At 44.6% G+C, this 12,407-nt stretch overlaps 1 protein-coding gene across 1 annotated transcript in view; it reads left to right on the top strand.

Annotated features, from left to right (window-relative positions):
- NEDD9 (neural precursor cell expressed, developmentally down-regulated 9) overlaps nucleotides 1-4,749 on the top strand; it is a 36,883-nt gene extending 32,134 nt beyond the window's left edge. Inside the window, exons 4-7 of the mRNA XM_057399252.1 lie at nucleotides 419-520; nucleotides 945-2,168; nucleotides 2,495-2,584; nucleotides 3,960-4,749. Coding sequence (XP_057255235.1) covers nucleotides 419-520; nucleotides 945-2,168; nucleotides 2,495-2,584; nucleotides 3,960-4,469 — 1,926 coding nt within the window. The 3' untranslated portion in view covers nucleotides 4,470-4,749. The remainder of the gene's footprint in view (nucleotides 1-418; nucleotides 521-944; nucleotides 2,169-2,494; nucleotides 2,585-3,959) is intronic.
- The last annotated feature ends 7,658 nt before the right edge of the window (nucleotides 4,750-12,407 follow it).

Here is a 12,407-nt window from a genome sequence, read left to right on the forward strand (position 1 = left end):
TTGATGCTGATAGGGACAGTTTTAGCTTCAGAGAGTTTGGTGTGTACTAGTATAAGCGTATTCCTCAACCCCTCTAAATCTCAATCAGTAAGAGTGTGATCAGTTCTGGTCACATGAGTATAGTGCTTCCCTGTTCACCCCAACAGGTATCTGTAATAGACTGGCCTTGATGTAACTCTCAGGATGGAAGTCAGCTGTGTTGACTGTGATGACCTCTCCAACCTGGCATCCACACAATTTCCCACCTAGCTAAGTGCATTTCTTCCCAGCTGTCTGAAATAGCAGGCAAATCCAAGCAGCTTTCCCATATGAAAGTTGAAGGCTGTTTAAGAGGAAATACAGAAACCAAGAGAACTTGTCTGAGATTAGAGCTTTCCTGAGGTGACTTCTTTCTGTAACAAATTTATTCTTTCTTTAGATATATGACATTCCCCCCACATCAGTTAAGGGGCCTGCACTTCCAGTTCCCATGGGAGAAGCAAAATCCTTAGGAGTCTATGACATACCACCTGCCAAAGTGGTAAGTATTATACTGTTTCCACAAGACCTGTACTTTCATGTCTGATCGAAGACATATTTAAAGAAGAGTTTCCTGAAGGAAAAGGAGATTCAAAGATTTCCTTAGGTTTTTAAACTGTTAAAACTGGTAAAGTGAAGTACTGCATCAACATTATTAATGTTAGAGTGTGAATTGATAATTAGACCTACATTATCTTTGTGGCAGCATGCTGCCTTTTTCAATTTTGCTGCTTATGAGAATTTGCAGCAAGGTAAATGTTAAAACGTGAGATACTAAAATGGGTGCTCAAACTCAGGATAAGTAACTGAATTTTATGAAAGTCAATAGCAGATCTTCCATCCCATCATTTTATAGGCCATATGGAAGATGTAAAATACTTTACTATTCTAGCCAAAGGTTTCATGGTTTGCTTTCTGTGAATCAGGTCTATGGAACGCATCCATCTGCATGCCGAGACGATGCAGGCCTGCGGGAAAATGTGCAGGATTTTTCATCTGCAGTGGGCCACAGTGCAAGACCAGAAGGAGTATATGATATTCCTCCTCCCATCACCAAAGCAACTGGAAAAGAACTTAATAAATTTCCTCCTGAGAGCCTTTTATTGTCGGATGGAGTGCCACAGAAACATGGTGTTTATGACATCCCTATGAACCATCAAAACCATTTTCTTGGGCAGCAAATTGCACCTCAAAAAGATGTTTATGATACCCCAAGGGGAGTTGCATTCCCAGGACAACAGACAGGACTCAATGAAAGTCTCATCTCAGAAGGAAGAGAAGGTGTATATGATGTGCCACCACCAGTCCTCCAAGACACTAAAGGCTTACAGGATGTGACTGATGGGATAAATAGGTTGTCTTTCTCCAGCACAGGAAGCACAAGGAGTAACATGTCCACATCCTCAACAACATCAAAAGACTCTTCTTTCTCAGCATCAACTGCACAGGACAAAAGATTAATCCTTGATCCAGACACTGCTATAGAGAGGCTTTATTGTCTCCAGCAGATGGTGGAGACAGCTGTCAATAACCTTATGGTTTTTGTGACAGCAGACTGGCGATCTTACGGGTATATGGAGAAACACATCAATGAAATCCACACCGCTGTGGATAAGGTAGAGCAGTCGCTGTTGGAGTACCTCCAGTTTGCAAAAGGATCAGCAGCAAATGCTTCCTGCCTGTCCGAGTTCAGCCTCCTTAACAAAATGAGGAGGGAGGTGCAAAGGCTGGAGGACTCTCACCAGATCCTTACCCAAACCAGTCACGACTTGAACAGCTACAACTGGTCTTTGAATGTTCTAGCTGTCAACAGACTGCAGAGCAAGTGTGATGACTTGGATCGGTTTGTAATGGTGGCGAGGACAGTCCCAGACGATGCCAAGCAACTGACCACTACCATCAGCGTCAATGCAGAGATGCTCTTCAAACAGGCACTGAGCAGCTCACGTTTCAAAAACATACCAGAGAGTATCACAAACATTCCTGACTATGTTTATGATAATCCTCATATGCAGCGTCATGGAGAAAAAGCACAGAACCACTGCACTTCCCTTCCTCCACTCCTGAATAAAGGTCAGCACCCTCACAATACTACCAGTGAGAGCTCAGAAAAGAGCTGGATGGATGACTACGATTATGTTCACCTGCAGGTGGGTAAACCTAATGTCATGTTCTGCACAAGGTCAACTCAGAGTTGTCTGTGCTTTCCTGTGTTTGCAGGAAAGTAGCAATCAGATTGTCATGCTAATGAATATTGAAAAGTAGTTTCAGCAGGGCAAACACTTCCTCACAGATAAGACTGTTGTATACATGATAGTGATAGCCTTTTTCTCTGCCACACAATCCTTTTCTTTGAACTGATAGTAGTGCACTAACAGTGAAAAAGCCAATACAAAGAAGCCTGTTATTTGACCTATGAGTTGCCATTTAGCTCAGGAGGTTTTGATTTAATAGTGTTTTATGTTATGCAAAACAGGGGAAAGAAGAGTTTGAAAGGCAACAGAAGGAGCTGCTGGAAAAGGAAAATATCATGAAGCAGAGCAAGATGGAGCTTGAGCACCATCAGGTATGTTTGCTTGAGTGCAATAACAACTTTAAAATGCAGTGTTCCTTGCACATAAGGAGTAATGGTCAAGTAAAGCAGGAGGGGCCCTTCCCTTAGCAGTGAGCATCATGGCTGTGAGGTGTGCATGAGTGCCAGCACATGCAGTTGGAAAGTCCCAGGTGCTAGACTGTGAAGATGGCAGGTATTAGGCCTTGACTAAACAGCAGCTCCTGGTTAGTTTCTTTCAAAGTGGAATTTGTGCCTGTCAGGCTCTACCATTAATGGATCATCAACACAAAGGACAAGGACATGCACTGTCATGCTCCAAATGGGAAATGGTGAGCATCAAGATTTTAGCACCTTCCTGGCCCTGTGCATCTGTGTCAACAATTCCTTATGGCAAAGAAATCTTAAGTATTAACCCCAGAGTAGCCATTCTGCAGATCAGCATCTCTGCCCGCGTCATTTCCTTTTTGCCACTTCGTAATTGAGTGTAAGCACAGACACAGCTCTCTGTTTAAAACATTTCTTGTGGCAGGTATAAGCCTTCCCCTTGAAAACAATTTCTAACCATCTCAATTTAAGAGACTAATTATTTTTTATACAATGCACCACTGTGGTGGGCCCAGTGCATACATATAATAAAAGGCATTCTATGTCTTAAAAGTTTACCACAGAGGAGAAACAGACTTCTGCAATGTCTCACAGTGGGTCAGTCACAAAGCCAGCTGGAGAACATGGCTTTCTTGACCTGCAATCCAGTGCCTTAGTCACTGCACCACACTGCATACACGTGCTGAATATGCCTGCACATCTGTTCAGTGAACATCAATAGCATCAACTTAAATACTGTGCTTAACATAAATGCCAAAAAGTAGGTCATGTGAGATTGAGAGCTATCACATTGCCCTCGTATTAATTCTTCAATAACGTTTTTGCCATGTCTTATGGCAGAAAATTGTACAAGCAATGCAGAGGTGAGAGTTAAATGTTTGTCATCTCAAAATCCCACAGAGATGGCAGCTTTTTAAAGATTGTGTAGGAGTTGTTGCCACTTGGATCCATCTCTCTCACTTGTGATTTCAGAACATTCCAAGTGAGCAGCAGCCTGTAAATTCATGAGGCTTTGTGCTTTGGGGTTTCTTATGCAAATAGAGTATTTTAGATGTTTTTTCTCATCTGAACTCTGTGTGTTTGGATTTATGGTAACCAGAGTGCTTGATTACCCCTCACTCTCCAAAATAAAAGATCTTAGAAAACATAATACTACTTTTTATTTATCACAGGTCAGTCTAGGATACCCAGGAGTACCCCGAGGCATAAGGTGAAACTGTAATACGTAACACAACATCTTATGTGAATATTCTCTGAGGAGAATTTTTAATTTGCCTTTCAGATCAATCAGTTTCAACGTCTGGAGCAAGAGATCACAAAGCCAGTAGAGAATGACATCTCAAAATGGAAGCCACCTCAAGCTCTCCAAACTGCAAACAGTGCTGCCACCTCCCGTGACAGCCAGCTGCTTTTGTTCTATTCTGACCAATGTGAGACTCACTTCAACTCCCTCCTAAATGCCATCGATGCCTTTTTCAGTTGCATCAACACTTCTCAGCCCCCCCGGATCTTCGTGGCTCACAGCAAATTTGTCATTTTGAGCGCTCACAAACTTGTGTTCATTGGGGACATGCTCACGAGGCAAGTGACGACTCAGGACATACGCAACAAAGTGATGAACTCCAGCAATCAGCTGTGTGAACTGCTGAGGAGTGTGGTTCTGGCTACCAAGACGGCTGCCTTGCATTACCCCAGCACAGCAGCCCTGCAGAAGATGGTGGACCAAGTGACAGAGCTGTCGCGTCACGCACAGTTGTTCAAACTCTCGCTGGTCCAAATGGCATCCTTATAAGATTCTGTAGAGCCCAGTCCGTGAGCGGCAGAGCAGAAGAGCAAACTGGAGCTATTTTTGTGTAAATGTTATCATTTATTTTTTTAGATTTTATTAATGGAATATTTTAAATACATTCTTACGTGTTAGAGAATTTAATGAAATCAGGGATCTGGGAGTGTATCTGGTTCTGTATTATGTTTCTAATACACATTTAGGTTTGTATACACTGCATATATGTATATGTTGCTGTGTTCCCTAAAACATCAGTTAAGCACCTTAAAGATTATGTGTCGGGTAAGCAGCATGCATCTTTTGTATATACTGCCTGTTTCCTCAGTATATTTGTTAACTGGATGCTGCACTCCTCTTGTTTCATTCCGTCTTGATTTTGGCACATGGACTTGGTTGTGAAACCTACTTGTACCAATCCACGAAGCAAGTGTAATGGTTCTCATAGAACTCTGTTCCCTTCTTAGAAGTTACTTTCTATAGGTTAATGCCATGAAATTTAACTCTCCTCTAGCTGTCACTGTACCGCATTCAATCATTCTGACTGGCATATATGCACAACTGCAAAAAGCAACACTCCAAGCATGGCATACAGCATTTTGAAGAAAAGCTTTTTTAGGCCATGTAAGAAACAGAACCTTCTAAGGAGGAAGGCAGAATCATATATATTTAGTATCTTACAGCATTCAAATTTCACTGTTTCTAATAACTGCAACATGGGATTTCAGAAAGCGGATGGATTCCCAGCAAGGTAAATTCATACATGTTTACCTTATATGTCCTTGCATTGGCAATTAGATTTAACAGGCTCAAAAGCCTTACTGTTCACAGACTCAAGAGTTATCCTAAAAGCATCCCAGAATCCATTGGACTCATCTCATCTTTGAGGCTGCAGATGAGCAACGTCTCAAAATACTAGTCCCTTCCAGAGGGATTAACATACAAAATGTAATTCCTATGGAAAGAAAACAGCTTGATTTGAAATAACAGATAAGCATCTCTATAGCATATATACAATGTAATGAAGAAATAGCACTTATTTTTGTAGGACACATTCTTGGGAATTAGTTGCATCTGTTGGAATTCAGACTTCCATTCACCTATTAGGTGCTTTTTTTCACCCCAAATTCTGTTGCATAGGTGCTGATCCTTCTGCACTACACTGTTGCTAAAAATGACCTCTGTTTTAATGGGGCCATTCCATCAGTAAGTACACACAATCCCACACAGTAATTTTCAATTTAAACCTTAAAAATTGTTAGCAGATTGGTAGACTGCATTAGAAATGTCATGTATGCTGGCTGCTCCAAAACACACGTAGGCTTATTTGTCTCAGTTGCCTTTTGTGAACCCCTTAAGAATAAATCAGAATGCCATTTACCCATGGCCCTCAGACTAGAAACGAAGCTTCAATAGCTCAGGTAAATTCCAGGTGATTCTGGCATTTTTAAAGCAGAAACACTACACTCCTTGAGTAATTCAAGATAGTCCCACATTGATGTATTCTGAGCATTCACATCAGCAAATGGATCACTGGTGGCACCTCAAGAACAGGCATTTTGGCCTAACTTCTCACTTCCTAGTTTGTATCCGAACACGTGCCTTACTGAAACAGGATTTGTTGTCTTACATAACAAAACCATTTCAGCAGCATATGAAATCTTGCAGCCTTAATGTATTGTTTCAGAGCGAAGACTGTTCTTAGCAATCTTAATGTCACACTTCTAGAGTCTGCCCAACGTTCCTGGAAGGGCAGCAGGAGCCAGCACAACCTCAGCTGGCCCAGAATAGGCTCCAGTGCCTGGCTATGGTGTAACATCTAGAAAGTGCAGTTATGCTAATGGTAACCGATAGCCAGTTGCCGAAAAGCAATCCACCTGAACCTGTTTTGTACTAGTATTGTTTGGGATTCTTTTGGATTTCTTTATCCATTGTTTGTTTTTTTTTTCACTGTGTATTATTAGAAAGTGAAAAAGTGTTTTGAAGCTTAGTGGTTATGTTGATAGTTTGTGCTTTCAAAAGGAGAACCTTTATTGCAAGCCTGTATTACAGTTTGTTATCTTGTAGAGAGTCATTTTAAAATGATTAAATGACTAGCTTTTTATATAAAAAAGGTAACACTTGGTCTTATTTTTTCTTGTTTTCAGAGTTCTCTAAGCATATTGAAAGGAAGTATTAGCAAGCAGCAATATTATCAAAGCCATTCTAAAATGAGGGGTTCGCTTTCTGTCTTTGCAGTGATCACTGCTTATAGGGTGAAATGAGAACTTGAGGATATGAGAGGAGGGGACAGACAGTTTCTCTGCCTGTCTAGAAGAAGTAGTTGAAGCATTTATCCAACTCAGATACACAAGGGATCAAGTCTGAAATACAGTCATCAGTGTCTATGCTTCTGCCCCATTGCCAGCATCTGTTCCTGCTGTATCCCAGACCTCCTCACCATAGCATCAGCACTGGTCCTTGAGGTGAACGGGGCAGTTCCTCTCAACACAGTCCCTCAAGAAGGTGGGGTGGCAGGACATGGATGTGACTGTCCATGCAGTATGGCCTGCTCCCCGACTCCAGCATTTACTGGAGAAGCCATGATCCACAAGGGAACCAGTAGAACAACTTTACTTAGTGTAGCTACCCTCCCCTCCTTCCCAATGCTGAGAGCACCTCTCTTCTACTACATGTCAAGTTGAGCATTATCTGGGAGTGGGTTCCATCCAAAACAGCCAAGCATTCAAGGATCACAGAGCATTTCCCACCAGTTACTGTCCCATTTCACTGTTGCCAAGGCACTGCCCTACCTCCTGTTGAACACCCTGGGTTTGCAAAGAGCAGAAAAAGAGGCTGGGACTGGCTCCATGCTTAGGCCAGTTCTCAGCCGCTGTAAAAGACAGTCCTGCTGGGGAGTTAAGTACAGAGCAAGCCTTGAGAGCAATGTGCCTGGTTTGGCTTGTGTGTACCAAGGGGGCAGCTGGTGATGCAGGGCTGCTTCCCGAAAGTGCTTTGTTTATTCCTCTGCTAAATTTAAAAAGGTCAGCTAACAACAAAGCAGGGACTGGACACCCAAAACGGTTTAGAAGAGAAACCAGAGCCTCTTTGCTCCCCTCCCTGAGCCACAGCGTCCCTATGCAGTTGCCAAGAAGCTGCTGCTGTTTGGCAGCCAAGTCAATGGCCAGTGTGAAATGACTGTCTGATGTGGAAGTCTGCCTCACTAATGGCAAATGTGACCATGCTTGGATCCCTACTCCAGACAGTCAGCAGCCTGACCTCAGAGGAGACACCTTCCCATGGCATTGCCTCTGGGGAGCTGCTGGCTTCAGAGCAGGGTGCTTTTCATCCCATCACCTTCCAGGTCAGTGGCTAGGACCACTTGAGGATGGCCTCCCAGAGCAAAGGATCAGCAAGGAAAGTTTCACAGAATCACAGAATGGTTTGGGTTGGAAGGGACCTTAAAGCGCATTCAGTTCCAACCCCCTGCCATGGGCAGGGACACCTTCCAATAGACCAGGTTGCTCAAAGCCCTGTCCAACCTGGCCTTGAACACTGCCAGGGATGGGGCAGTCACAGCTTCTCTGGGCAACCTGTGCCAGTGCTTCACCAGTAAAATTTCAGGTCAAACCACCAGGGAATAGCTGAGCATGAACACTGATGTCTGTTGCAGAGCCATCCTCTTTAGCCTGGCATGGCAGCAGAAAACCAGGAGTTGGCAGTTCCACAGCAAGAAGTGAGGAGACAAAAGCTCCTTGGGCCTCCCAATAAACCCATGTCTCCACCTCAACATGGTCTTGGCTCACAGTTACTGTAGGTTTCTGAGCAGAAGTGAAATGCTCAGAGAGGCAATGCTGAGAGGAATGTGACTTTCCCACCTCTCCTGGGGTTTAACTTGCAATAGTAACCTCCTCACAGGAGTTTGTTCTTCAGTTCTCTTTTCAGCAGACAGCATCACGCTAGGTTTAACCAAGAACGGACCTGCTGTTTGCTTTCTTGTTTCTACACCTCCCTGAGTATTTACCCTCAGCCCTGCACTCCCACAAGCAAAGTCCATCAAGTCAGAGTTCCTTGCAGGAGTCTGCCTTGTTGCTGCTGACCTCTGCATGAGTTCCCATGCAAAGCCCCGTGCCTGGGAAACCTGCACCCACAGAACTGCAGCTGCAATGGATTCAGTGTATGTACTGCCTGCCTTACAGGGGTTTATTTTCCTCTGCTGAGCACCAAGAGATGGCACCTTTTTCTGTCCAAGCAGCAATTCGACAGATCAGGCTGACTTCAGCACAAACAGAACGGGGGAGCCCAAAGCATCAGCTCTACGGATGATATATAAAGCTCAGCACTTCCGCAATGCACTCCCTCAGCGATGCAGCACAAGCAGCCGCAGCCACCTCCGCACACAGTGGGCTCCCAGAAGGTTGCACATACCACAGGCCCAAATAAAAACCACAATTCCCTGGTTCCATGCACACTCACACCCATGGGGCATCAGCTTCACCAGCCAACGGAGGGGTGTTACAACCTTGCTGGTGATGGGAGGCTTGTCCCCTGAGATCAGGGGGACTTCTTTCTCCTTCCCTATAATTTCCCTTAATTACAGAAGCAGTGATCAGAGCTGCAGGAAACCAAGTCCAAGAGGCACTTCATAGCTTCCTACTTTGCTAGCTTTATCTTGCTGAACATTGCAGCCAGGGCTACACAAACCGTTGCCAACCAGGAAAGCGCAGTAACAGTGTCCCAGAAGCATCTGCTATTTATATAAAGGCAGACTTAAGCATAGTTAAATGAAGGTTATAGTGAAGGACAAGCAATAAGGCTGAAACAGGAGAGCAGAGAGAATGGGAAAGAGCAGATAAAAGCCTTCTCAGGCTTTAGATGGTCTTGCAGAAAGGAATCAAAGTATATTTTCAAACTTTTTGTGCAGCTAGAAGGCTCCAGGGCATTTCCCTGCGCAGTGATTGAAGTCCGCCTTTATTCCCAGCTAAGCTCAAAGATAAAAAGCCACAATGGTGAGTGCCCATGAACATGAATGGACTTCTACTGTGTTTTCACCCTGTGTTTTGTTTTTATGAAGGATGGTAGGAGCAGCCCACCCACCTTTGATCTCAGGAGGCAATTTGAGCTGGAAACAGGTACCTGTGATTAGTGTGCACTCCACAGTGGGGGAAGTTGACTTGCCTTTCAAAGTAAATTATTTTTTGATAAATGAGAACAAGCACATGTGCTCGGCAGTGACTGACCTGCCATTATTTTCAGGCCCCACTGCCCAAGACACAGCTTTCGGTTGTCCACTTGCAGATTTACTTAAGGAATGAGCACAGCCCTGCTGCCAACCAACATCACTTTTGTAGGCAGTGCTACAATGACCAAAAGAACATTCCTAGAGCAGGGCTGCACCTCATCAGGCTGCAGGACCCACCATTTCCATCCTCCAGCAGCAGTAGGTGTGGAGCTGCCTCTGCACACTGAGAAGTTGAGGTGGAAATCCACACATCTCACAAACGTGGGCATTACACAGAAACACAGCTCCATCTGAGGAGCAAAGCTGCTGAAGAAACCGAGATACACAAATGAAAATGCTTATTTCTTCTCCATGAGGAGGGTGATGCCCACAAGTGCTCTGTGTTGGATTAGCCCATCTCTGCTCCCAGTGTGAGACACCCCAGATGCAATTGCTCGTGCCTACCTAACAAGACATCATACAAGATATCTTCAGGGTCCCTTTCAAACTGAATAGAGACCAAGTCATATGATCAAGTCTACTTTAGGATGCAATAAACCCTCTCTAGGCTCCAACGATTAGGTCTCCTTAGGTCTTCATGAGCAACCAAGTAGCTCAACTGCAAATAACCATATCATAGCCTCCTAAATTTTGAGGATGATTAATCCTATCCCCAGACCCTAACACCTGCCTCCTGAAACTTGGTGTGGCCACATACATGGTTCAGGTCACAGCCAGAACACTAAAGCACCTTAGAAACTCATGGACTCCTCTTGGTCTATCAAGCTTGAAGATGGTATTGGTACCATCAAAGCACTGGTCCCAAGGGTTCAGCAAGCCAAAGGAGTGCTGGAGCCTGAGCCTACGAATGTCACAGCCCACATCCAAGCTGAATCCTCCCAGTCCAGCCACTTCCCAGGCTATGGGATCAGACCTGACTCTGAAGTCCCATTGACCAAAGCGTGCTCTGTGCCAGGGAAAAGCACAGAGGTAGCTCACATCTCTGTGCCTCCATTCTCCCAGCAGTTCTCTTATCAGCTCTGGGCTCACAGCAGCAGAGAGCCCAGTTCGTTACAGAGGGCTTACTTAGGAGCTCCCACCCTGAAGGTATTTCTGAGTTGCGTTGTCCATCCTTGTGAGAGGGCAGAGAAACACAGGAGTCAGGACAGGAAAATCAGGCAGATGTTCTTTGAGTCACAAATACGGTTGCTCAGCAGATGTTTAGCTCCCTCCCAATAAGCAATCCCATATACATCCCTGCCTTGCTGGAAAAACATAATAACACAGTTTCAAACACTCATTTACAGGAAGAGCATGTGCCAGATGCAGAGCTAAGTAATTGCACATCCGGAGCAGTTGACTAGACAAGATACTCCCAAGCTACTCCTGTACCACAAATCAACTGCGCTGCCGTCGGAGAAAACAAAGCGCACCTGCTTTCAGACCAGCACAATAATACCAGACCATTACCGTGCAAAACAGACTCCTGCAGTTGACCAGTGTTCCAGCAGATTAACCTGCCCCAGACTGTGCTGTCATAGGGATAAACTGCACAATTCATGTACTTCACGTGGAGTCATTACATCTCATCAGCTACTTGTCAGAGGGACAGAGCTATAGATACCTTTTTCTACTTGGAGTCCTACAGTAGGCCAATAGCACAGGAAAGTGTGGCATCTCTTCCACAGCAAACCCAACAAAGCTTTTGGAGCAACTGATCCAATCAACTGAACGAGGAATAACTTCGGCAGAAAATGCCAATCTCTTCTTCCAGGCAAGGCAACGGAGAACAAAACCTCCGTACCCTGTGAACGTTGCTCAGTTTCACATCCTTAGAAACAAAACCAATCAAGTAGTGAAGTGAAATAGCATTTGCTACCTGAAAGCATCCATGGATTCCCAGGAGGAAAGTGTATGACAAGGAACCAGAGGAACAATTCAACAAGCTCCCATTCCATAAGACTGCTTCTTTACCACAAGCTTTATGCACAGAAAAGCAACAGCTGTGACCCCATCACCAGCTGAGATGCATCTATTTTTAAAGCCCACTCAATGCACACAGCAGTGAGTCCTCCAGGCCTGATAAGCCTCTAGCCCTGGCATTTTAACACAAATTAAAAGGGAGGGAAAAAAAGGCTTCCTAAGCACTACCTTTTGCACAAGCAGGAGCTAATTAGCTTTTCACGTCTCTATCAGCCCGCCAATGTCTAAGAAGGTAAGAGCTGCCCCATTGGATCAGGCCATGGTGCGCACAGCTTCATACTCAACAGGGGCAGATGTGCACATTCAGGGTAAACTCACACACCCGACTCTTCCTATTGCTCACAATCATTTCACCTGTTAGGAAATACTGCCTTGCCTATATCTCTTATTACCCTGTGAACTTGGGGTTTGCCCATGAATATCTCCATCAGAAAAAAAAAAACAAAACAAACCCAAACAAAAACCCACCTAAAAGACGAAAATCACAAAGCCAACCAATTTCTTAAGCTGCTCTTCACAATGTTACAGTGTGCTTGTAACCCTGCGGCAAGGAGTCGCAAAGCAGGTCATCCGCACTGGCCCCGACGGTCCGTCCACTTTTCTCCTGCAAAGCGGGCTTCTACCCGCAAAGCTTGCAGGCCCGTGCCATCTAGTGGTGACAAGCCAGCGCCAACGATGCCTTCGTACCCAACTTTGATGCTGAAACTTCCCAGGGTTTCAGACTGGATCTGTACTGTGAGAAATTCACCACTTTAAGCAGCCAG

The sequence above is a fragment of the Pezoporus wallicus genome, unplaced genomic scaffold, assembly GCF_028554395.1.
Source record: "Pezoporus wallicus isolate ANWC-B61680 ecotype Strahan unplaced genomic scaffold, APGP_CSIRO_Pwel_v1 contig_818, whole genome shotgun sequence".
NCBI classification, from domain to species: Eukaryota; Metazoa; Chordata; class Aves; order Psittaciformes; family Psittacidae; genus Pezoporus; species Pezoporus wallicus.